Source organism: Euprymna scolopes, chromosome 23 (assembly GCF_053919585.1).
Source record: "Euprymna scolopes isolate OS-2025 chromosome 23, ASM5391958v1, whole genome shotgun sequence".
NCBI lineage: Eukaryota > Metazoa > Mollusca > Cephalopoda > Sepiida > Sepiolidae > Euprymna > Euprymna scolopes.
Genome location: NC_136504.1, coordinates 38,899,186 through 38,926,536, shown reverse-complemented (window position 1 = coordinate 38,926,536; position 27,351 = coordinate 38,899,186). Strand labels below are relative to the sequence as shown.

General features: G+C 34.8%; 1 protein-coding gene across 1 annotated transcript in view; it reads right to left on the bottom strand.

Annotated features, from left to right (window-relative positions):
* The window catches only part of LOC145245842 (uncharacterized), a 42,725-nt gene extending 19,554 nt beyond the window's left edge, over nt 1–23,171 (bottom strand). The window contains exons 1-3 of the mRNA XM_080107497.1: nt 22,074–23,171; nt 13,191–13,596; nt 5,351–5,531 (exon numbers count right to left, since the gene is read on the bottom strand). Coding sequence (XP_079963623.1) covers nt 5,351–5,531; nt 13,191–13,596; nt 22,074–22,127 — 641 coding nt within the window. The 5' untranslated portion in view covers nt 22,128–23,171. The remainder of the gene's footprint in view (nt 1–5,350; nt 5,532–13,190; nt 13,597–22,073) is intronic.
* Between the last annotated feature and the right edge of the window lie 4,180 nt (nt 23,172–27,351).

The window sequence follows — 27,351 nt, the reverse complement described above, 5'->3', positions numbered from 1 at the left end:
GAGTTTTTACTAAATATAAAATTTTTATAGATATACTAGCAGGTCACATGATTCTGATTGTGCCATATACCTGTGGTTGGTATTCCTCAGTAGGGGCGCTTCAGGTGATTAGCAATAAACTAACCCCTTCTCGAAAAGAGAAGGCAAATCCTGGGAGGGTGGACCTCCTAGAACTGCATGGGAATACATTATTTTGCAATCAACAGGGACAAGGTCATTACAAGAACGGTCTAGACCAATGGTTTCCAACCTTTTAAATATGGCAACCCATTTTAGAACAAGCAATCAGGAAGCAATTTCAATCCTTAAAATATCTTATATATACATTCATTTTTTGTACAACAAACTGCCGTATATTGAGATTATTGAATTATAGATTATTTATTCTATACCTATACATTCCGTAAATTGATGATTAATTTCAAAATTTATTCATTAAAAAATTCCAAAGCTGCTACAAAAATTAATTGCAAATCAATTCTAAATTATTCGAACACACAAATTTCTACAAGTATGAAAGTTATGAACTGACATTAATGAGATGACTAGTATTACAGTTTTAGCAAGCACTTTGTAGCAGCAGCAGCATGTGTCCAAGGCTTAAGATTTTGAAGATGTTTGTTTTGTAACATTATTGCTGATTGGTTGTAGCCGTCAACTTCCTTTCTGGCTTGTCCAATCAAACGCCATCTCTCTGGCGAACTGAACAAGTGACTGAGTTGAAAAAATGGTTAAACCCACGGCAAATCAGTCTTTTTCTTCCTGGATCTTGGACTGAAAACAACTCCACATGGCACAGACCTGTCACCCCCAACTTCTCTCTTGGGATTCAATAGAGCTCACCTGACCTTCAGGCTTGGGGTTCATCTAAGACACGAATACAAACAAGCCAACATGGCTGCCTCTGCACACAGAATTCAACACGGTACACACACATGAACTCTCTTTTTATCACAGGGCACTCTAATCGTTTGTCCCCGTCCATACATGGACGCATGCTCTGATAACCAGCTTCAACAGGTATCCATGATTATCATCTCTCTTTCAACAAGCACATTTCTCGGCTTTTCGAGAACCGGTTCTTGGCCTTTGGGGGGCCAAGATCAAAGTGTAGTATCTGTCCGGCAGATACTGCAAGCAAAGACCCTATGGGGGACCCCACAGATAAGACCTTGGTCAATGTAGGGGCAACCCTTCATACCAATTGTCACTATCCAGCTCCCCTACTCCCCAGGGAGTTGGTCCCCATTTCCCCCTCACTCCTCACATTAAAAATCGGCCTTGTGCCTAATTTGCTCGGTGAGGGAGCAAATAAATACCATATGTTACTACACAGGAACTCTTTCCACAACTAACCCTTTCTCAATACAAACCTACCAACAAAGATAATTAATAAATCTGTTATTTAATGTTAAGACTTTTGTCTTCATTTTTACAAATTTTATCCTGGGATCTGTTGTCGTTATGGTACACCTAAAGTTGTCCTCCACCTTTAATTGATTTTGATACTTGTTTTTAAGGATGAGAAGTTTAGAGAACGCTACTTCACATAAACAAGTTCTTGGGAACGGCAATAAATTCCTTATGGCTATCTTTAATATAACTGAGAATTTTTGAAAAATTTTGCCCAAAATTTTTGTAATTTTTTTTATTTAGCTTCCAAATTACTTTATAAGTCGATGAACTCGTCTTCTGCTGCTACAAGAACATCAGATACACTGGCATTGAAAGGTTGATTGCAAAGGAGAAAGATTTTAAACATTCATCAGGAAAATAACTTCTTATTTGAACAGTAAGATTTTCTAAATACGCTTGTGTCAAGCCATATAAGTCGTCTTAGTAGCTAATCATTGTCGATGAATCATGAGCGAGATCCAATCACTTCTAATGTCACTTTTTGATAACAATTGGATCCAGACTTACAGCCAAGCATTGCACATGCCCTGTCAGCACAAACTCTGCACAATTTCTTCAATTCAATCAAATATTCTTTGGTCAGTTGGATGTTTTTGTTTTATAGCATATCAACACTTTTCAGGTTATTTAATGCCAAATCCAGTTATTTTGAAGAAATATTTTTTAAAAGAATATATTTTCTTCAAGTCGGTTTCTATTTAACCCATAGTTGGGACCCTAACAGGTATTACCACTCTGGATCAGAGTGAACCTGGGAGCAATGGCAATTAAAGGGTGGCTCCACAATCCCCAAAGCCTGCAAGCTGGGGCCTCATCATCGGATATAGTTTAAGGTCATATCCAGGACCGAATATTCTTTGAAGAAATCATCAATTAAATATAAAATAACAGCAGTAATTGAAGTTTATGAAGGCATACAATGCAAGAAATCTTTAATTAAAATTTTTTTTATAATATCGAACATACGCAAGAAGTTGTGAAAAGTTTGTCAACTCAGTATTTTCATCATGCTGTATGTTGAAAAGTTGGATTTTTTTTTTAATTCTTGAATAATTTGACATAAAATATCCTAAGACATATCTGTTATCCTTCGTTTTATCGTATTGACACGGAAAGAGGCGATAATTTATATGCTGCATCAGAACCAATCATGAGATGTACGATATCTTTGATGCATGGAAAAATAAGATTCTCAGCTATTGTGGGTGATTTTTAGTATATGCTGTTTAATGCAACCGTGTATGAAGCTTTAATGGGGGCTAAAATTTTATTTTGAAATACTCCATTGCATCAAGCCAGCAGCTTTTGACATGAACAACTTTTGCTTAAATATAAAATCAATACTTTTATCTTTCAAGTCAGGCTGCTTAGTTTGGAGATGTCTTAGAAGTTTAACTGGTTTCACAAACTCATCAGCAAGAACTTCTAAACATACTACACACTGTGGTCTTTCGACATCTTCAATAACTATGACAATGAATCACCACTTTAAGAAATCATTCCTGTACCTTTTTTTATTTTACACGCATTTGTAAAGTGTTAAGAATCACTCAGGCAACCCTAGGTAGGTGGGAAGAGCGGCACTGGTGGCGTGACCAAAACAAATCAGAAACCAAACATGCAATAAATACAGAGGCAAAAGGCAAGTAGGCCAGGGAAAGGCAACATCACAGGTAAGTAGTAGGAAGAAGGGAAGGGAATGATGGCTGCTTGTTATCATCGCCTGTGTGATAATTCTTCCTCTCTTTCTCTCTGTCTCCCAAATCTGTCACAGCAAAAGAAGGCACCAACACTTAGTATATGTGCACATTATAATACTATATATATATATATATATATATATATACACACTAAAGCAATATTCCCAACAGGTACATTACATGTAATAAATTCAACTCATTTCACGGAAAAATACCCATCTACACTGACAAACAAATCTACTTTTGTATCTTTCTGCCCTCAGAAAACGTTTCTTACATTCAATAGTAAACCAAAACCTTGCCTTCATAATAAATTTTTTTGACTGTGTTTTATATAATATTCACATTTGGCTCAAAATCAATTGGTGACCCCATGGCATGGAAGTCGCAACCCCATTTGGGATTGCAACCCACAGATTAGGAAACACCAAAACCTCTCCTTCATAATAATGTATTTTTACCGTGCTTTATATAATATTCACATTCGACTCAAAATCAACTGGCGACCCCATGGCATTGAAGTTGCAACCCCAAATGAAGTCGCAGCCCACAGATTGGGAACTACTAGTCTAGACCCTGTTGATTTTAATGCTGACGTTCTAAGGCTGTCTCTCTCTCCTTCCTCAGGAGCACTCTGGAAAGCATTCAACCATCTGAAAATGAGAATGGAACAATCAATGGTTATTATGGTCAAATAAGATACAAAATCGACTTAACCAACTGCAAATGTGGAGAGGAGGACTATATAATGCAGCACATTGTCTGCGCTCTGCTGCTCAACCAATGCAGAGTATAACACTAAGGCAAACGACTGGGTAAAAAAGTGGGAAACTTGTATCGCACGCATTAAAAAGATGAAAAGAAGAAGAATCATTTTTTTTTTTAAACTAAATAATGGGAAGGTTTTCTTTTCTCATCAAATCTTTTTTGCAGTTCATATATTAAATCCATTGCTCTTTCAGCTTCTCATAAAATCGATTCTCTCTTTCGCTCTAAACACTTTCTCACACCCGAGGCTATTCTCTATCTCTACAAATCTACTATCAAACCATGTATGGAGTACTGTTGTCGTATTTGGGCCGGTGAATCTCCATCCCATTTGAAGGTCCCTGATAAATTGCAGAAACGTATTTGTAATTCTGTTGGCCCTCACCCTTTCATTTTCTCTGCAATCTCTCTTACACATGTAGTGTTGCTAGTCTCAGTCTTTTCTATAAATACTATTATGACATGTGCTCTTCAGAATTCTCTGATTTATTCTCTTCTTCCTTTGTTCCAGCTCATTTGACTTGTTGATCCAGTGGTCTTCATCATTTCGCTGTTTTAATACCTCATTGTAATACAGCGTCCTATTCCAGTAGCTTCTTTCCAAGAACTGCAGGCTTGTTGAAGTCTTTTCCTGTTGACCGTTTTCGCCTACCTTCCTACCTATAACTTTTGTCTTTTCAAGACTTAAGCCGATAGGCGTCTTTTGTCTTTGCAATAATCATCTTTTCTTTTTTTGTTAGCTCCTTAGATCAAGTGGCTTCATGCCTTGTCTCAAGTGATTTCCATAAAAAAAAAAGAAAAAACATGTCGTTCTGCTTTCCTTGATATTCTAAATTTGCTGCATTAAAAACAAGTGGAATGAACTATTCACATGTGTGCCTCAGAGCAAACAAATTTGTTTTTTTTTAATTTATTTATTCTTTTTTTACTCTTTTTTTCACTCCAACAAAGTATGGCCACAAGGGGCTACGTTTTGGAATCATGTCTAACTCTGGGGAGTTGAGTAGCAATATATCTGTTCACATTACATTTAAACCCATGAAGTTTAGTACAGTCAGGGAAGCAGGAAACAGGGAAGGAATTCCAAAGTCTAGCAGTCTGAGAAGAAACTATTACAGTAGAAGGCTTTCCGGCATCTAGGGATCTCAACAGTGAAGGGGTGTGATTTTGGTACTTGTCAGGTAAGTCAAGAGTATGTACGTCAAGAGGGCACTAGCACTATGAGTTCATCAGAACACATTGCATTAAAGTACTTGTAAAACAGGCACAGGAATACAATAGTGCGGTGATGAGACAGGAGTTGGAGTTTGGCCGATAGTGCAGGATCTATTAGATTTTCTTTTAGCCCCTGTCTAAGAGCGAGGTAGATGCATCAGCCCAGACATGGCAACAAGACTCCATGAAATTTCTGAGCAGTTTTGATATGCCAAAACAATGAATCATGTTAATGAACAAAGGTTACTTACCTGCTATTTCCTGTTACATTTGAAGGTGAAGAAAAATGAAGACTGAAGGTGGCTTGGATTTCATTGAAAAGTCTCCCACTATAAACTACAAAATGGATTTCCTTTGGAAACAAGCTTCTCCAGGATTTCAGTTCAGATACATAAGCATCGATACATTCATCGTGTTTAAAATATGATTTGCCTGCAAAGGGAAAAAAATTGTTTGAGACAGTATTATTTACACTATTTCATTTTAAAAAGTATTATTTTTCAAAATTTTATTTGCCCCAAACATGACACATTGCTTCTGAAATGTAATGGGCTACTGTTAATTAGGAGCCAGATTTACAGGGGGCACACTAATTAGGGAGGTGTGCCGTGAGATATTTGTTTAAATTGCTGCATGACAGTACAGTTCAGGAAACAAGGAGTAGAGAGGAAATTTCAAATGCAAACAAGCCAAGGAAAAAAGTTATTATAATAGAAACTTTGGTTCTTGTTTAGAATTATACTTATTTTAAAAAAAACAAAAATACAAAAAAAATTCTTTATGATGAAGGAACCCGTCACAGAACAAAGATGTCATATTTCAAAAGTCTCGTAAATTGATCAAGTAGTTTTTTTATGTTTAAGAAAATCAAATTTTATGGATGGGACAGGCGATATGCGCCATATTTTTTTAGGATGCATTAAAACTTAAAAGCGAACAACTTGATTCGACTAACAAGATTTATCTATTTTTCTATAAGTGAGAAATCATTGACGGCTGCCAAAAATACTTAATCGCTAAAAATTGTAAAAATTTACTTTTTAAATAATAAAAAAAAAACTACTCGATCAATTTAGATGATTTTGGAATATCACATCTTTGTTTCATTGTGAAAAAGTGGTGCACGCTTATTGTAACAGAGTGTCGATGAACAAGAAAATCAGCAGCAGCTGTAGAATAGCTGGCTAGCAGAAATATTAGCAGCAGAAATTTTAGTTATATTCAATTTAGCAATTTGGCCTTCGGGCCAAGATCAAAGTGTAGTATCTGTTCCGGCAGATGCTGCAAGCTATGACTAAATATGACTAGCTATGAATAGCAAAGACCAGATGTGGGGGCAACCCCACATGCCTGACCATTAACCAGCTCCCATTTCCCACCTCTCGGGAGCTGGTCCCCTTTTCCCCTTCCCCCTCCCTTCACTCCTCACATTAAAAATCGGCCTTGTGCCTAATTTGCTCGGTGGGGGAGCAAATAAATACCATCTGTTCTTCAGATGCTGCACTTCTATTTCTTGTTCTCTTTCGGTCGAGGAGAAATCCTTCACGACTGAGACAATTTTTATTTTTGTACCTTTTCTCCACGTTAAAAAACGACTCTGGTGTCTAACTCTGTCCCGTGGGGAGGCATAGTAAATAGGTATATTCAATTTAGCAAGTGTGCATGAGCTTACGTAACTAGAAAAGAAGATAAAAATACCCACATGGTCAATAAGAGAAGCAAAGTGTGTCTGGGGAAGATGGACATGTAAAAACAAGAGGAAGAAAGCGCTGGTTATGGCCGACATGAGGTGGCAGAGAGAGAGACTTTAAAAAGTACATATACGGCAGAGCATTATAAAACGTGTGTGCGCGAAAAAACTTTTGAAAGATAATGAAATGCATTATTTTGGAAGAACTACAAACAAGTATGGTTCCCCCTTGCCAAACTTTCACAAAAAAACACTCGTCTAGCTGAAACCACTATCAATAATTTCCCCCTTTCTTATCACTCTTTATCTGTGCCTAAATCTAAATGTAGATTCCATGAACAAAGCTTCTTTCTTAGAACTGTACACCTGTTTTCCTGCTTTCCAACTGACTACAATATGATCGTCTTCAAGTCCAACGTAAACAAGTTCTTGATGAGCCGTCCCCTTAAGTAATCCAATTTACAAAATTTCTACTACTAACGATTACTACGATATTGTCCCCTTGACCACTGTACACTCATTGACCCTTATCCTCAAGTGGCCTCCAGGTCTTGATAAGTGGTGACTCCTTTGTAAAAAAAGAAAGAAAACGTCTAAAATTTAAAGTTTCTGCTTAGGAGGTCTTGGGAAGAGATTAAAATTCAGGAGATCTTGCTTAATTGGTGTCAAATGGCTATGAATCAAATTTAATGCAAATCTGAAATATTTGGATTTATCAAATGGAAGGTTGTGCCCATATTCTGCCCACTAAAATAAATAAACTGTTAAGTTTTGAGACATTGTGTTGAACACAGATGGCGGTGTAGTTCAGATCAGTAACCAAGACGGTGACCAAGAATCAAATGCGGTCCGTCATGTAGGTAAGCTCTTAAGTTTTGAGATATTATTTTGAACAAAAGATGGCGGCGTAGTTCAGATCAATAACCAAGATGGCGGCGAAGAATTAAATGCGGTCAGTGACGTAGCAAATGGCGAACTGATTGAATCCAAAATTCGACGATTTTTATAATAATTTTGTGACGTTTTGATTGGTTGTTTAGCACAGCCGTTGGTTATAAAAGTGATTGGCGAATCCATTCGTCTCATACCCCCCATCACAAGTCAAAAACATTTTACATAAACAAACTGAAAATTGACAAACATTTATGAATTGGTGGCTGATGCACCTTATTAAAATTTTAAAAATACCGGATATATTTTCACAAAGAACTCCTGCCCTTTTTTTAAGCCTTGGCATAAAACTAAACTAAATTGGACATAGCTTACATTGTAACCCCTTACACAAAGTAGCTGTATTTCAAAATGCATAATAATCGATTAATTAGTTTAGAAGTGAATCCTACACATGCAAATAAATATATACACATCACATTAAAGTTTAAAATGTAAAAATCAAGTATCATGCTTCAATCATGCTCTAAACAGAAACATTCATTTTGAATGCGCCTCTGTCATATCAAAGGACCTACTGTTGTTTATTTATTTACTATTATCCTCATCTTCTAGTTGTTGTTTCATGACGTTTCGGCCAACTATTCTTCTGGCCTTCGTCAGGTGGTTAACCATGATGAAATAGGAATGCTGAATCTCTTAACTGTATCTTCAGTAATTACTGCCTTCCATAGTTGTTGTTATCTCACCACGTTTTGGCCAACTAAGTCTCTGGTCAACTTTGGGTAGAATTGAAACTACTGACTTCAGATAATGCTCACTTGGAATTATAGAGATTCAACGTCTCTATCGACTGCGCTATGAGCCCATGGTAAATTAAATTGCTAAAAAAGAATTCCAATTAATTAAACCTACTGTTGATTTTATATGCTTGGCCTTACTGCTTGTGTGGTAATAAAACTTCTCAAATGCACTTGTGACGTTAAGTTCTGTAAGATGTAAACTCTAGTCAAAATCGCCTGTTCTTTCTTTCATCGGATTTTCTGATTATCGATACTTATCAAAGACATTCCGATACAAAACCTATCTAAGAACACTGCCAGACACATAAAGTACCTTCATGTGGAATTTCAGTTTAGTATTAAAATCGCTAAAAAATCGTAAATTTTGATTTTCTTAGTTTAATAAAAATATCTTGATCAACATACAAAATTTTGGCTAGAGGGATATTGACGCACTTGTGATGTTAAGTTCTGTAAAATGTAAACTCTAGTTAAAATACATAGGTATATAGGGGTTTGATGGACAAGGGGTAGTAATTTGGGGGTGTTAAACTAACGTAGGTGAATTTTAATTAGCTGGGGACTTGAGACAGATCAGGAGCAATAAGGAATAGAGGGGGATAATATAATGTGGGGGATGGGTGGTGGTGATGATATATAGAGGACGTATAAAGAAATAGCTGGATGAACGGAAGGGTAGACTGCTTAATTCAGTGGGAGGAGGGATACAGTTAAAAATGGATAAAACGGGTGATAAAAGTTGAGCAGAGTGCAGTGAAATAAAATAAAATAAAATAAAATGAAATAAAATAAAATAAATAAAATTAAATAAAATGCAGTAGATAGTTTAAAAAATTGAAAAAAAATCCAATAAATAAAATATATATATGAGTACAGGCAAAAAATAAGTTAGTTAGTTATTTAGTTGTTTTTGTTTTACAGCATATCAACCCTTTTCAGGTTATTTAATGCCGAATCCAGTCATTTTGAAGAAATTTTTTTTTAATAGAATATATTTGAGTTTTTTTTTTTTTTCAAGTAGGTTTCTATTTAACCCATAGTTGGGACCCAAACAGGTACTACCACTCTGGGTCAGAATGGACCTGGGAGCAATGGCAATTAATGGGGTGGCTACACACTTCCCAAAGCCCACAAGCTGGAGCCTCACCATTGGATATAGTTTAAAGTCATATCCAGGACCGCAAAAAATAAAAAGGAGAGGTAGAGCGATACAAACATAGTATAACATATATGTAAGATGGAGGAAAACAAAAGCGATAAAGTACAGGAACCTAAACTAAAATGAAGTAAACTGGAAAGTAAAGAAATACTAATATAAATACTACTAAGATATATAGCGGCACTGATGAGTTGTGATACAATGAAACAGGACTGTATGTCGATGACTACAAATATATATATATCATAAATTAGTAATTTAAATTCTATGATGTGAAATGGTTAAGTTTCAAATCTAGAATTTTTATTAAATGCAAGACAAAGAATACAATTCAAAAAGTATATCTCTTTAACCTATAGGTTTTCGATGTCTACCCATCTCTTCAGAGGATAAAATTAGCAAAGGGAGGAGGAGATGGGTAGACATCGAAAACTTATAGGTTAAGGAAATATACTTTTTGAATTGTATTCTTTGTCTTGCATTTAATAAAAAGTCTGGATTTGAAACTTAACCATTTCACGTCATAGAATTTTAATTACTAATTTATGATTTATTTGCTCTATCTGGTATATTGAGCAATTTTTTATTTAGCTGGGATTGTCTTTATAAACTATTACAGCCAATAGTATTTTGTTAGACCAATAATCACTGGATTTCCATAACAGTAGATCTATTGCATTACACAATTCTGAAGAATATATATATATATATATATATATATATATATATATATATATATATATATATATATATATATATATATATGAAGGCTTTCTAATCGGATTATATGCATAAGAACTATTTTGAATTTCGGATCAACTTGAGAGGATTTTCATGCAAGCTGAAATATTATGCGCAGTTTGTTTTTAAATATATTTTTTTTACATATCTAACATTTTTTCACTCTTTATTTTTCAATTTATAACTACAATAAATTGCGATTTCACTTAATGCCTTAACTAGCAAATTCTAGCATTGCTACAAATATAATTTGCTGATTTCTTTATGTCCTCTGATGAGAAGAATAACAAGAATAGCATTCTTTGAAACTCTGCGGAATAAGGACTTTGTAAATTGTTTTTTGGAGTATTCAGTTGAACAATAAGTTTGATTGTAAAGTTCAACTTACAGTTTTAATTTTCTTTCTCTTATAACAAGCTCTACTCTCTATTGTGTATTGAGCTTTTTTCATTCGGTTGGGATTAAATTTTCTATATATAAATACTGTTATTTATATTAGTTTGAAGTTTACCATTGTGTATATCAGGTAAACACTACATCTCTTTGTTTTCATTAATATATATATATATATATATATATATATATATATATATATAATATAAAGCTGTGTGTATGTGTGTGTGTGTGTGTCTGGTCACAAATAGGCTCCTATGTGGTTGACTATTTTAAAAAACTGATTACATATAATGATAGAAGATGTATCGAGACACAGGAATGGGTATGTTTGATCTGGCAGAATGGTGGTTCATTAAAATTGTGGGGTCTGCGTTCGTGCCTGGTCCACAAAGTATGGAAATAAAAAATTAATATAAAGCTGTGTGTATGTGTGTGTGTGTGTGTGTGTCTGGTCACAAATAGGCTCCTATGTGGTTGACTATTTTAAAAAACTGATTACATATAATGATAGAAGATGTATCGAGACACAGGAATGGGTATGTTTGATCTGGCAGAATGGTGGTTCATTAAAATTGTGGGGTCTGCGTTCGTGCCTGGTCCACAAAGTATGGAAATAAAAAATTAAAAAAAAAAAACGTTTACAAGTGTTTTTGATATAGATGTACATAAGAATACTTATAAGTATGTTTTAACTTAAATAGGGATGGTATAATAAAATTGTGGGTTCTGCGTTCGCACTTGGCCTCCATAGAATGGAAATAGGCACAAACTTTAATAAAGACTTTTCATATCTATTTGTGTAATTATACTTTGATAATTATGTTTCAGTTTGAAGAAATATGGTATAATAAAATTATGGGGTGTTCGTTCACGCCTGACCTTCATAGAATGGAAATATGTCACAAAGTTTAACAAGGTTTTTTAATAAAGATCCACAGAATATTGTGATAAGTGTTTCAGTGTGAATAGGTATGGTATAATAAATTATGGGGTTTATCTATTTTATTTTTACTTTCATCATATTTTGCTTTGGTTTTGATACCCCCAAATTCGAAGCCATCTCTTTACAACCCTTCCTTTTTATAACCTATCATACTTTAATAAATCAGAGTCCATTTTCTGTAGGCTGCTTTTGAACCCAGTCAACGACTGGTACTTTTGCTAGTATATATATATATATATATATATATATATATATATATATATATATATATATATATAATATATTAGTTATCTTTTTTTATTTGATATTGTTTAAAACAAAATCTTCCACTGCTGGTAGTAATTATAAAATAATCAATATTTATTTATTTTTAACTACCACTAAAATTAAAATCTATAGATCACCCCCTTACACATGTGTTTTTATGTTTAAGATATATGCACATTGTACATGGGTTTTTATGATAATTAGGACAAATGAATTTATTTATAATTAAATATTTACACATTTATAAAAAATCGGACTCCATCATTATATCGAAATCAGGAATTTAATACGGAATAGGTAATTATATCAGAATCATGGAAAATATTAGAATCATTTCATCACTACCATATATATTTGAGGACTGTTTAAAAGATATATCACATACTAAATATATATATATATATATATATATATATATAACTACTTCATTTATTCACATAAAATTATACGAAAGTATAGATTTATGCGTGAACTTTAAGTATTTACTTCAAAAGTGCTCAATACGTAGGTAGAGCTAGTTAGTAATTTATAAAATATATATGGCGATTAAGCTACACTGAATATTCTGCGTTTCATCCACTATAGGATTCGTCAGGCTTATGCGCATAAGTCTGACGAATCCTATAGTGGATGAAACGCAGAATATTCAGTGTAGCTTAATCGCCATATATATTTTATAAATTATTATATATATATATATATATATATATATATATATATATATATATATATATATATATATATATATATATATGACTACTTCATTTAATCACATAAATTAATATACGAAAGTATAGATTTATGCGTAAACTTTAAGTATTTACTTCAACAGTGCTCAATACATAGGTAGAGCTAGGTAGTAAGTTATAAAATATATATGGTGATTAAGCTACACAGAATATTCCGCATTTCATCCATGCTAGGATTCATCAGGCTTATGCATCAGGATTCATCAGGCTTATTGACATAAGCCTGATGAATCCTAGCGTGGATGAAACGCGGAATATTCTGTGTAGCTTAATCGCCATATATATTTTATAACTTATTATATATATATATATAGTGTGTGTGTGTGATATATTGTTTTAAAAAGTAAGGAAAGGCATGTATCTTTAAAGCAGTCCACAAATATGTTTCCAAAAGGGTTGTATGTTTGACATGTTGGACTTATAAAAAAAACGTATATTTAAAATTTACAAACCTGTTCCGATAGCTGGAAATGCTAAGGAAATAAATTTTTCAGCCTTGGCTTTCTTCAAGCAGGTTTGCATCACTTTCCGAACAGCTGCCACGTCAGTGACGTGTGCATTTTTAAACGTGACGGCAACTGTATGGATGATCTTCTTAGAAGCAAGACGGCCGCCGCCAGTAAGCAGGACTTCACCAAAATCTAATCTCTTCTTTTGGGTGGCATTGATCTTTCTGTTGATTTCCTGCACAATATCATTGCCAGCTCTGTCCAATATTACCTTGTTGAGTCCATTTCTATTTGATAAAGTTGAATTTCCTATGTTAACCACAGCATCTAATGGGACAGTGGTGATATCACCCACGTAGAGGTCGACCAACGTACCATTAGTGAGATGGAATAATTTCCTTCTTAACATCTGAAACAGGAAATAGTTTTACACGTTTTAGTTTATAGCAGAATCAAATTTAGGATGTAAAAAGTTTGAAAAAAAAAAAATTGGGGGGGGGGGAAAGAAAATGAAGCAAATGCTGGTTTTCTGTTCTTAAATTTGCAATGTTATTGTTTTTTTTAAATTTGCAATGTTATTGTTTTTTTTAAATTTGCAATGTTATTGTTTTTTTTAAATTTGCAATGTTATTGTTTTTTTTAAATTTGCAATGTTATTGTTTTTTTTAAATTTGCAATGTTATTGTTTTTTTTAAATTTGCAATGTTATTGTTTTTTTTAAATTTGCAATGTTATTGTTTTTTTTAAATTTGCAATGTTATTGTTTTTTTTAAATTTGTAATGTTATTGTTTTTTTTAAATTTGCAATGTTATTGTTTTTTTAAATTTGCAATGTTATTGTTTTTTTTAAATTTGCAATGTTATTGTTTTTTTAAATTTGCAATGTTATTGTTTTTTTTAAATTTGTAATGTTATTGTTTTTTTTAAATTTGCAATGTTATTGTTTTTTTAAATTTGCAATGTTATTGTTTTTTTTACATCATTTTAAAACTTTACATTCCATTGTAAACATATTTGCATGTATTTCATTTATTGAGATTGTCGGACTGACTTCCTCATCTTGGTTGTTATAGTCACAACGTTATAGTCACAACTGTTTGTTAGGAGTCCCGAACCCAACCCTTTATTATTATTACGGGAGTACCGTGTTCGGACTCCAGCTAGGCTCTGGGACATAGTTGCTGATTTTCTGTTTTGAATGTTACTTTTCACAGCCTTCGTTCAGGATTGAACTCAGCACCTTTGGGTAGCTGTAAACTTTGATACAACTTTGATACAATGTCTAGTGGTCCTAGACGTTGTATCAAAGTTTACAGCTACCCAAAGGTGCTGAGTTCAATCCTGAACGAAGGCTGTGAAAAGTAACATTCAAAACAGAAAATCAGCAACTATGTCCCAGAGCCTAGCTGGAGTCCGAACACGGTACTCCCGTAATAATAATAAAGGGTTGGGTTCGGGATCACACACACGTTTCTCACTTTTATAGATATATAGATATACAGGTCAAATGTCACTTTTGTAGAGATAACTTCAGTTCTGTTAACACAGACCCGGCGCCCAACTCCACCAAGAGCTTGTCTTTTCTCCAACCATCTCAGCTGCTCCCCAAGTGGATCTGAAGTGGTACCCTACAGTAAATCTTGATACAGCTTCTTCCGACGACATACAAAGGCTCTGATCCTCGGTGGTGCTTTAAACACAGTTTGGCATTCGGTGTTGAACTTTGGATTCTTCTTTATGGTTCCGAAATTCGAAAATTGAAATATTGAATTTTAAGTGAAATCAATGGCATCTACTGAACTGTCATGTCACAGTAATGAACATATCTAAAAATTATGAAAAACGATAAATTAGAAAATGAATTATTATTGAAAATAGTTTTTGAAGAAGAAGAAAAAAACAAAAAAAAAACAGAGTTCTAGTTGTAACAAAAGGGAGGTAAATATTTTCTGAAAACTGAAAATCTTCGGCTAATTTTGAAAAACTTAATTTTCGCTAATTGTCTTCAAAAACTATTTTCATTAATAATTAATTTTCTACCTTATAATAATTTTTTTTAGATATATTCATTAGTGTGGCATGACAATTCAGTAGATACCAATGGTTTCATTTAAATATTTCAATTTTCCAATTTCACTACAATTGTGAACACTCAGCGATCCCTAAATAGGGATCTCCTTGTCACATACGGGTCGATCGTCGGTCACAGACCCCAAGGTGACCTGTGTTCGTTCTTCGCAGAGAACTCTTCGCAAAATCCCTCGGTGCAGTAGAACTCATTGATTGATTTGGTCAGAGTCGATTTCACCTTCGGGTTGATATGCCGCTGTCACGCTGGTAGTGAATAGATTTTCGTGCACACAAAAGAAAGACAGACTCAGATATATCTATTCTACTTGTTTAATTCAAGTTAGATATACAAAATATGATATAAACTTCTAAGTTTATATCATATTTGTTCAGTTGTTGATTTTTGACAAAACACTATTGAGTTCCAATTAGATTTAATTACTCTCAGTTTTGCGGTGGTGATGGATGGGAAGAGAGGGGAGCGATGACGCTTCAATTAATATTATATTCGCTCAAAACTGTGCTCCAACTGACGATTTTGGCGCGGGGACTCGCTTACATACGGAGGTGTTCGGGTAGGTTCGGTTGCTCCTTAGACCAATCGTCAGTAAGCATGTCATCTCAGGGGACTCCCCATGTGTGTGTATACCTGTGAATCTGCCAATTTCTCAGGCCCCAAAGGTCAAGTTCATCACCTCAATTTCCGTTACCTATTCAAGATGACATATGTTGCCAGTTTTCCACCAAACAATAAAATTTATATGTCAGTTTCATGAAAAATAATAAAATTCATAACTTAACTCTTCCTTTCCGCAGGGTTGGTTGCTGTTGTCCAGGTATACAACAATACTTAACAATAAAACAATCATATCTACCTGGCATTCTCCGATGTTTCAGGAATCTCAATCTCCTTCCAATGGGGAGTCCTACCGCTCCCAGAGACGGTAATGTCACACAATAACAAAGGACTGAACTTTTGTTCTGTGCAAACTCCTAACTTGGCTCATATTGTAACCAATGAAGACCTGCATCTAGTATGACCTTACTACTTTGTCCCCTTCTCTTACTGGCCCTATTCTCCCCTGACCTGAACCCGCTTGACTACTTCGTTTGGTCATACGTTGAAAACATCACCAACATGACCTCCCACAACACCAAAGCCAGCCTGATTGCTGCCTTTCGCCAAGCTCTTGCCAACGTTTGTGGAAAAGGCATGCTCCCAGTTCTGGACCTGTATTAAGCTGGGTGATGAGGCTGAAGGCGGTTACATTGAATAGATATTAGCTCTACTACATAATCAAATTACCTGAATTGACTTTTTCTGTTTCTGCTTTATCGTTATTTTCATGGCAAGTGCTTGTCTGAGCTCCAATCTATGCCCCCACCCCTGCTGAAACCACTATCAATAATTTCCCACACTCTTTATCTGTGCCTAAACCTAAACGTAAATTCCATGAACAAAGCTTCTTTCTTAGAACTGCACGCCTGTGGAACTCTCTTCCGTTTTCCTGCTTTCCAACTGACTACAATATGGTCGTCTTCAAGTCCAACGTGAACAAATTCTTGATGAGCCATCCTCTTAAGTAATCCAATTTACCAAATTTCCACTAATGGTTACTGACATGTTCCCCTTGACCACTGTACACTAATTAACCCTTATCTTTGAGTGGCTTCCAGGCCTTGATAAATGGTGACTCCTATGTAAAAAAAAAAAAAAGGTTTTAAAATAAAGCTGTAGTGTTGTTTTCTTTAGTGCAACACTTTAATCGTTTCACCTTGCATTTATGTATTATTTCCAATAGGAATATCCTTCTCCTCCACTCCTCTTTTATTTATATATGAATGGAGATGACTCAATAACGTTGTTTTAAATATTAGAGCGTGACTTTGGTGTGCTATTCTACAGGTTAACTTAGAACTGATTTAATTTTATGATATCTAGGTCAAATGTCACTTTTGACAATAACTTCTTTGTCGATACCAAAGAAACAAGCACAATATAGGTTTATAAAAAGTTCTGTTCAGACTCCCTACTTGGCCCTTGAATATAGCCGATGAAAACCTGCATTTAATATGACATTGACGTTGAAAAACGTGGTCAAGTTTGACATTCTGATGGAGTCTCAATTTACATTATTAGGTGGTAGAGGTACCCAGTCTCACAGTTGACCTGTTCTCCATCTTTGTTGCAACCAGGAAATCAGATAAAAAAAAATAAAAAATAAAAACATAATCCGGCACACCAATTTTTGACTCCCTACCTTGAAAATGGGGAATCGTCTAGAAAAAAACTTATTCTGATTTCTGTTAAAATTGTAAGAGACATTAGTAATCCTAAGAGGTAGTCCTCCAAGACATTACCTTCTCCTATAGTTGTTTACTGTCGTGTTGTATTTCTGTTGTTTTTAATTTCATCTTGGCTATTCTTAATTTCTTGGAAATCAATTGTGGATGTGTGCATTGTCACCCGAACTTAACGATAGTGGTAGGACTGGGAAAGGGCGTTTTTTTTTTGGGGGGGGGGGGTATAAGAAGACATTTGAAAAAAAAAAACATATTTACTATCACGTTTTTCAACCTTTTACATGTAAACCTCTATTCATGGATCATTAACTTTTCAATCTGCTGTTTCTGAGAAATGGCCGCTATGCACATGATTTCGTCATGCACATAAATTCAGTATTTTAATTATATGTCCTTAAAATGCTATCCGCTTTGAAAGTGGGTTATTATTACTGCCTGTTGGCTTAGAAAAAGCTGGTCATTTCATGTTAGATTTATATGCAAAACTAATCCCCCCATAATAAATTCTAACAATTTTTTATTATTGTTTTTTGTTTCAAGCTATTAGGTTGGTGCAAAAATAATGTCGTTTTTTGACGTTCAACTTCAAAAGATCATGACTCCTTTCATACTAAACTTTATTAATCAAAATAAGAACCATTAGAATCGACACATTTTTGCCAACGAGAAACAAGTTTATTTATCTCATTAGCATAGAAATCCAGAGTTCTGGAAGCGATGAAGTCACTGAAGGCCGATTCGCCATCATTTCGGCTTTTAAAGCATTTTTCGCACAGGAAGTTGTCAAGATGCTTGAAAAAGTGATAATCAGTGGGCAAGAGGTCCAGTGAGCATGGCGGATGAGGCAGAGTCTCATAGCCCAATTCGTTCAGCTTTGGCGGGGTCAGTTGACCAACATGCAGGCGAGCGTTGTCATGGAGAAGAATTGGTCCCTTCATATTGACCAATCTCGGCCGCATATGTTGGAGCTTCTTGTGCATTTTGTCAATTTGTTGGCAATACTTCTCTGTCGTAATTGTTTTGCCCAGACTCAAGAAGCTGTGATGGCTGAGACCGGCCACAGACCATCAAAGAGTCACCATAACCTTTTTTTGGTGCAATTTAGGCTTCGGGAAGTGTTGTGGAGCTTCTCCAACATCCAACCACTGTGCCGAATGTTGCCAGTTGTCGTAGAGGATCCACTCCTCATCATACATCACAATCTGCTCAAGAAATGGATCGTTTTTGTTGTGCAGACGGAGTGTAGAAGACACCTCAAAACAACCATTTTTTTTATTTATTATTGTTCAATTCATTCGGCACCCATTTATCTAACTTTTTTTACTTCCCTACTTGCTTTAAATGGCAAACGACTGTTGAGTGGTCAACTTCAAGTTCAACAGCAGCTTCTTGTGTCGTTTTGTGAAGATCGGCTTCAATTAAGGCTTTCAAATGTTTGTTATCAACCACAGTCGGCTGGCCACGACTGTCTTCATGTTTGAGGCTTTCTTCATCATTGAGAAATTTCTTGAACCACTGTTGTGCCACATGTTCGTTAGTGGTTCCTGGGCCAAGCACAACATTGATATCATGAGCTGTCTTGGAAGCTTTTCGGCCTAGTTTGAACTGGAACAAGAAAATCGTGTGGATTTGGATTTTGTCCATGCTATCAAAAAGCCTGCAAAAAAAAATGAATGATGGGATTAAGAACAGTAACAAATAACACGATTCGATAATGCGAAAAACGTGCTTCAAAATCATATATAACATGGCTATATATATATATATATCAATGAATTACTTCAGAAATCATATATAAAAGTAACATATGTGAGAAAACGATATCGTTTTTGCACCAACCTGATATTTATATGTAAATTGCCTAAAAATGTACAATTTTATTTTTGTGTGTGTGTGTGTGTGTGTGTGCGCAAGAATTAGTATGCAGCGTAAGAGTACAATTTTGCCTATGATTTTTTATCAAAAAGAAATTGCCAATCAATTTTTAAAAGGTAAACATAAAAAGGTGCTCGTATAGATCAGCCACCGTGGCTGTCTATAGTGACTCAATGAAATCAGTTAACGATTTATACGATAACAATTGAAAGGTAGCCACTAAAAATGAAAGCAATTTCCTTCACTAAAAACATTTACACTGTGTATATATATATATATATATATATATATATATATAAGGTGAAATTGACTTTTAAGGGTCCCTAAAAGTTAAATGATCATACACAAAATGACTGACTTACAATATGAAAATAAAAAAAAACATAAAGCAGACAGGGAGTGAAAGATGTAAAAAGAAAAACACCATTGCCACCCAGTATTAGGGTTAATGTTAGGGTTAAGGAAGAGCATGTTCTTTTTAATGATGGTTAACACTTATGCAAATATCATAATTCCATTAACATGACAGTTTTTTGTATTATTTGGATACATCGGACTACTGTTCTCATCTTGAGTGTGATTTTCACAGCGTTTCGATCGATGTAACCTCCGACCTACTTTGGGTGCATCTCATCAAACTCAGAAATGTTTCTGTCGAACTCAAGAATATGGATAGAATTATGAAGGGAACCCTTTATTTACTTCACGGGGGTAGTATGCTCTTCTCCCGTCAGCTATGACTATATAGAAGTTCCAAGTAATTCACAATTGTATTTTTCGGTCGCCCACACTAAGAATTGAACCTTCAACCTTCAGGAGAATATCACTTTTACAATTGATTTTTCCAAGTACTTGGAGGTTACGTTGACCGAAACGTGAAAATCACACTCAAGATGAGAACAGTAGTCTGAAGAATCCAAATAGTATGAATAATCAATTTTCATCTCAAAAATTGGGAAATGCCAGTTTTTGTTAGATCACCAATGTTAAGCGATGTTGAGCTAAGCCAGTACCAGATAGAATACCAGTGAGAGGACAGCATAATCTCTGAAAAATAAATAAATAAATACAGTCCTGAAAATGTTTTTAGTACAACCAGATAATCCACACGGGTTGACATAACAAACGTGCCAACCCTTTTGGGCTGAAATTTTGTTTCCTTCCAATCATGTAGCTAGGCTCTATGGAGAGAATATGCAATTTGCTTTTTAATGTGCTAAGAAGGCCCAGTAATCAACATGGCAGCCAAGTATATGATTTCAAATCGATTTAAAGAAAATAAACATTAAATTTAAATTTAATTAAACAAACACACGCCTTTTCTTTAAATTTATCACTAACCCTAAGTCCGAGTGACAATACGAAAAAAATAAAATAAAATAATACCATCTGAAATGATAGATACAACGTTAAAAGTCAATTTATAATTTCATCTATCCTTAAAGCTCAATTTTACCTAAATATAGCAGGTACAACGTAAATAAACCAGTATTTTTTCCTCGACCCCTTCCCCCCAAAATTTCTTAGGGCTTCATGCCTAAAGCTGTTATTTATGTTATTAATCCTTTATTGTTGTAATGTAACCATTGCTATAGTATTGTATTAATTTCATGCGCAATAAATTAAATATACTATTTGTGGGAATTATGAAAGTGCTTATTTCGTTCCTTTAATTCGGTTTCCTTTTTACACATTACACTACTTCCGGTTCAAGAAAGACTCCAACCACAGCCAGACGCTCCTTCGAAATAAGAACGAAAATCGGAGGCCGCAAAATTGAATCTCCAAGCAATGTTATCTACTTAATTGTCATGTCACAATTAGTTAAATATTACTGCATTGCATTATGACATGTGTTTTCACGATTTTAAAATTCATTCATCCGCCAGGTAAATGCAGCTATCGGAATACCCTGATTTTTTGGACGATTTTTTAGCGGTGATTTTGCCAGGGTATTCCGATAGTCACATTTACCCGTCCATCCACCATTATTTTGGTGCTAGTGCAGAGAATGATCCGGATCCGCGCTAGTTTTTAAATCGTATTTCCAAGTTTAATGATATGCTTTTTTATTCAATTGTAAGGTTGAAGTATAGAATAGGTACAAAACACCCTCCCCGTATTAAGAATGGCTTTTTAAATAGTAACGTTATTATTTACATCCGGATCACTCTCTGCACTAGTAGTACCATTATTTGGGGGGGGGGGTAAGAAGACAAACTGCAATTATTGAACCTGCAATTTTCTTCGAAGACTATTTCATCATTTTTCGTAATCTTTGGATATTTTACTAATTTCAACATAACAATTAATACATACCATTGGATTTAACTGAAATTTCGTTTTTCGTTCCTATTCCGAAGAAACCCAGACTCCATTTTGTAAAAGTCTCGATTATTCTACCAAATGTGCAAATATGGTAGACTAAGTCTACCATATTTGCACATCTCAAACGCATTTTACGTAATAATAAATCGATTTTGACTCGAAATACTTCACCATTTAATAATAATACAAAAAAAAACAAAAAAAAAACAAAACACCAGTTTTATCATTTATACACATTTTGGTGCTTGCTTGAGTCGACAGATCGATTTTTTTTAATATGTTGTTTTAAGCACAAACAATATTACTTACTAAAATGTCATGTCGAAAATAGTAATATAACCAAAAATTACGAAGATTATTCATTGAGTAGAACAACAACTGCTATTGTGTTTTTAGCGAAAAATAAAAAGTATCGCTTATCGGCTACAAATGTCGGAAGCCATTAAAGTAGCGAAAAGAGGGGATGCCCCCTGTATTCGCAATATTCAAAGTGTTCACATCTCGGGAAAATGCAAGTTCGCCAATCCCCCCCCCCCTGTTCTTTGACCGAGAAGCGACAATTTAGAGAAACGGCGCAGAAGAGTTATGAATTTTATTATTGTTTAACAGACATATAAATTTTATTGTTTGGTGGATAATTGGCAGCATATGCCACCTTGGGAATAGGTAACGAAAATCGAGGTTATAAACATGGCGCCGTTCGTGTAATGCAAACATGCCTAATTTTTTACTTTTTTTTTTTTTAAATTGCAGTCTGTTTGATTAGGCCGCTGATCTCAACATCTGCCAGTTTTTTTTTTTTTTTTTTTTTAGGGAAGAGAGAAAAGCGTTTAATTTTGTGTGGTTGACTTTCGTCTGTTATATTATTTTATATGGGTAGCCATTTAAACAAATAAACACAATAGAAAATGAAAATCTATATATATGTATATATTTATCTTTTTTCGATTTGTGATTTACCCATAGAAAGAATTGCGCCTTTTAGTTTTTGTGAACATTTTTTTTTTTTTGCTTTCATTTTTGTGTTGTTGTTTTTGTTTTTTTTATTAACAAAATTGTCTATTCCAGTTTTTAAAAATGAAACTTGTCAAATAATTTCGCCGAAAATGGTATATAATTATCCACTTGTCATGGCCGAGCGGATTTGCCTCTAGCAACAAAACAGGATGTTCATAAACACACAATTGCTTTTCCACCTTTCATTATTAAACTGGTGCTATCCCAGGTATTATCTTCTCCGTCGGGAGAGAAAAAGTTGTTTATTCAAACTGCCACTTATGTCGTTGAGTAATAGTAAAGAAAATATAGAAGAGTACGTCGTATACACTTTACAGAACGGAGATGTCATATTCCAAAAATGGCCCTCTTGCACTTTAGGCAACTGGAAATTATGAAGATAGAAAAGGAACAGCAGTCGTCTGACACCGGTTGAAAGAATGCAATTTGATTGGATAGAGAAATTATGACGTCATTACTATGAAATATTGATAAAAATTGAAATTATTGGAAAAGAATTTAATAACTAAGTATTTAATAATTAATAGCATTTTTAGAATTAAAATTTTTTTTTAAGTTAAGATAGAATTTAAGAATAGAAATTATTGTAAAAGAATTTAATAAGCATTTAATAATAGTATAAAAATAATTAATGGAGAAGCATTTTTAAAAGTTAGTCATTTAAGTAACAATTCGATAATTGATCGCTGATTTATAGTGAACTATTTTACTTTTATTTTAAATTTAAAAAAACGTTAATTAGTTCTCCAGTTAAAAGAATTTTTCAAAGTTCAGATAGAATTTAAGAATTGAAAGTATTGTAAATAAGTATTTAATAATAAAAATAATTAATGTAGAAGCAATTCGATCGCTGACTTATAGTGAACTATTTTACTTTTATTTTAAACTATATTTTATATTAAATTAAATATTTCCGCGTATAATAATATGTATCAGAGAACAATATCAGTTATAATTATCTTTGGTTGGTTAAAAAAAATCTGTTTTATACTAAATAAAAAAAAAGTACTTTTGTATCATGCATGTATTTATTTATTTCTAAAACTATCATTTATTTAAAAAAAAAAAATTGTTTTCTAATACTGTCAATTTCAATATCGTATCTTTTTATCATTTTTAATTAATTAAAATTTATGGCCCGGAGGTTTTTTTGGTTGGTTTATAGATGGAGAAGGGGTGAAGGAAATGAGGCCATAGAGGTCACAACAAAGAATACATTTAATTGACAACGTTGGAAGTATGTAGAATCTGTGCCAGTTGGCACAGTTTAATATTCAAATTTAAAATCGTTAAATACAATTTAGGCGCGCAGTGCAATTGATTGTTTCGGCGCGTTAAAAAAATGAAAAATGACACCCACGCAAATTCCGGCGTGACCTTTATATACCAAAGGTGCGGACATAGTTGAAAGCACCCCATGTGATGTCTTCCGTCCAATGGAATTCCTCCTAGGACATATTTTAAAACTGATTTTCTAGAGCTTGTTTGGAGCCGATCAAATCATATATAAACATGCACAAACACAAAATCTATCTCTTTAGTCTCTTAGCCTTTCGAGCATTCTTTCGTCTCTTTGAACTCTTCTGACTCATTCAACGCTTTCTCATTAGGACTTACCACGCGTGAAAACATCAATTATTTCATTTCCACTGCTCCGCGCATTAATACTCTCTTTTAACAGACGAACATTAATATTGTCTCTTACATATTTGAACATTCAAAGAACACAAAAAAAAGAGACTCTCCCTCTTTCATATGAACTCAAAAAAAAGAACTCTGAAATATTGAGAACTATGTTTTGCTTGTTATTGTTTGTTATTTCTATTCCGGAAATAAACCTCCGTTTGTGTTGGACATAAGATTTCTTATTTTCATTTTTTATTTGTGGAGGAAGTCAGTTCCCAAAAAAAGGCCAGGCGACCCCCACAAGTTGGTGACCCGACGCAGAAATCATATGCACAACGGAATCTTATAAGCTATTAAACAACTATGACTCAGCGGCAAAAGCGACAATTTTTTTTCGACCACAGTTTCAAGCTCCGCGTCCTCGGAAAAAGTCAGTTGACAGTTTAAAGGCTTTGAAATCACTTTCGAGCGAAGAAAACAAACATGGAACCTTCCTGTGTTGAAAACCCTCTGGCAACGTTAACGGTAAATATGCCAGCATTTAATCCTACCAACATAAAGACCTGGTTTATCTAAATCCAGGCCCTTTTCGACGCAAAACGGATAACGTCTCAACGAACCAAATACAGTTACTTGGTGGAAAAACTCCCGGCAGACGTCGTCGAAGAGGTGGCGGATTTATTGGAGAATGTACCAGAAGACAACCCATATGACGAACTTAAGGAGGCCATCTTACGACGGACAGGCTTTTCAAACGAAACCAGGTTACGCAATCTTTTCACCCAAGTAGAATTGGGAGATCGCACTCCGTCACAACTTTTGCGATACATGCGTACATTGCTAGGGACAACAAAATGTCCGAAAATATAATGAGAAGTCTGTGGCTGGGTAAACTTCCAGACACAACAGTACAAATCCTAGCACCACAACGGAAGAGACAAATATTGAAAAACTCGCCGATATGGCAGATCGAATCCATGAAAATCTGAGGCACCGCAAAGTAAACTCAGCACAAGCACAGCAGAAACAGATGTGCGACGACGATATATCAGGACTAAAAATGACGGTCGAAAATCTCACTCGACAAGTGCAGGAATTAATGCAAATAAACCATCGTTACTCATTTAATAAACGATCGAACTACCAAAAACGAAGTCTTAGTAGAGGTCGAAGCAACACACGAGAACGAGCGAACAAAATCTGTTTTTACCACAAAAAATTTGGCACACAAGCTCGGCGTTGCACTTATCCTTGTTCTTTTAAAAACAAGAATCAGGGAAACGATTATTCCGGCCAGTAGAGACGACGACTGTTGCTGGATTTTCCACTAAAGGTCGTCTATTTTTTATTCGTGACAATAATCACGGATATAACTTCTTAATAGACACTGGAGCTGAAATCAGCGTGATACCACCTCTACGTAAACAAAAAGCTATTCCACAGCCTTACCACCTCCAAGCAGCTAATGGCACACAAATACTGACATACGGTGAAAAATATTTAGACGTCAATCTCGGCCTGCGCCGCACATTTCCGTGGATTTTTACCATAGCCAACGTGACGACACCAATAATAGGAGCAGATTTCCTAGCATGGTTTAATCTATCGGTAGACATGACTAGTCGCACACTGACTGATAACCAAACAAAAATCGTAATTAAAGGTATCACCACAAGATACCAGCCTACTGGGATTAGTTCTGCCTTACCTGAAGAGACGTACATTCGTCAGCTGTTTCAAAAATACCCACAACTTACTCAGCCATTCAAAGTCACGGATAATATTAAACATAATGCAAAGCATTATATTAAAACGAATAGACAACCCGTCTACGCCACCCCCAGACGTCTGAAGCCGGATAAGTACAAGATCGCAAAAGACGAATTTCAACGCATGTTGCAACAAGGAATTATCCGACCTTCCAAAAGTGCGTGGTCATCTCCTCTACACATGGTACAGAAAGCAGACGCGACAACATGGCGTCCATGCGACGATTTCAGGAGATTAAATGCACAAACTGTACCGGATAGATACCCTATCCCACACATTCACGATTTTGCAATCGGACTGCAAAATGCCACGGTATTTTCCAAACTGGATTTAGTAAAAGCGTATTACCAAATACCGGTGGCGGATGAAGATATCCACAAAACAGCACTGACCACACCATTTGGACTTTACGAATTCGTCAGAATACCATTCGGACTTAGGAACGCTTGTCAAACCTTCCAAAGGTTAATAGACGAGGTTTTTAGGGACCTTCCATTCGTATTCGCTTACGTGGACGATGTCCTAATTGCTAGTAGAAACCTCGACGAACATAAACAACACTTGGAACAAGTTTTTCAAAAACTGTCCCATTACGGTTTAAAAATAAACTTGGACAAATGTATTTTCAGTCAGCAAGAAGTAAACTTCCTTGGACATTCAATTGATAAGGATGGTATATCACCATTACCCGAAAAAGTAAGCGCCATTACGGATTTTCCACAACCTACGTCTGTTAGACAAGTTCGTCGCTTCATAGGTATAATTAATTATTACAGACGATTTTTACCCAACTGTTCCACAATCCTTGCACCGTTAACGTCATTATTGAAGAACAAAACGAAAAACCAACAATTAAAACTGGACGGATCAGCTTTAAAAGCTTTCCATCAAGCTAAAACTGCCTTAGTCAATTTCACAAAATTGAATTATATTAAGGACAGCGAAGAATCGAAGCTTACACTTACAACAGACGCGTCAGACATAGCTGTAGGAGCAGTTATACATCAACTGACAGGGGATACAATGACCCTTATATCGTTTTTCTCAGCCAAACTGAGCAAGACACAGACAAAGTACAGTACCTTTTCAAGGGAGCTATTAGCAATTTATTTGTCAATTAAACATTTTAGACATCTGTTAGAAGGAAGAAACTTCTGTATTTACACTGACCATA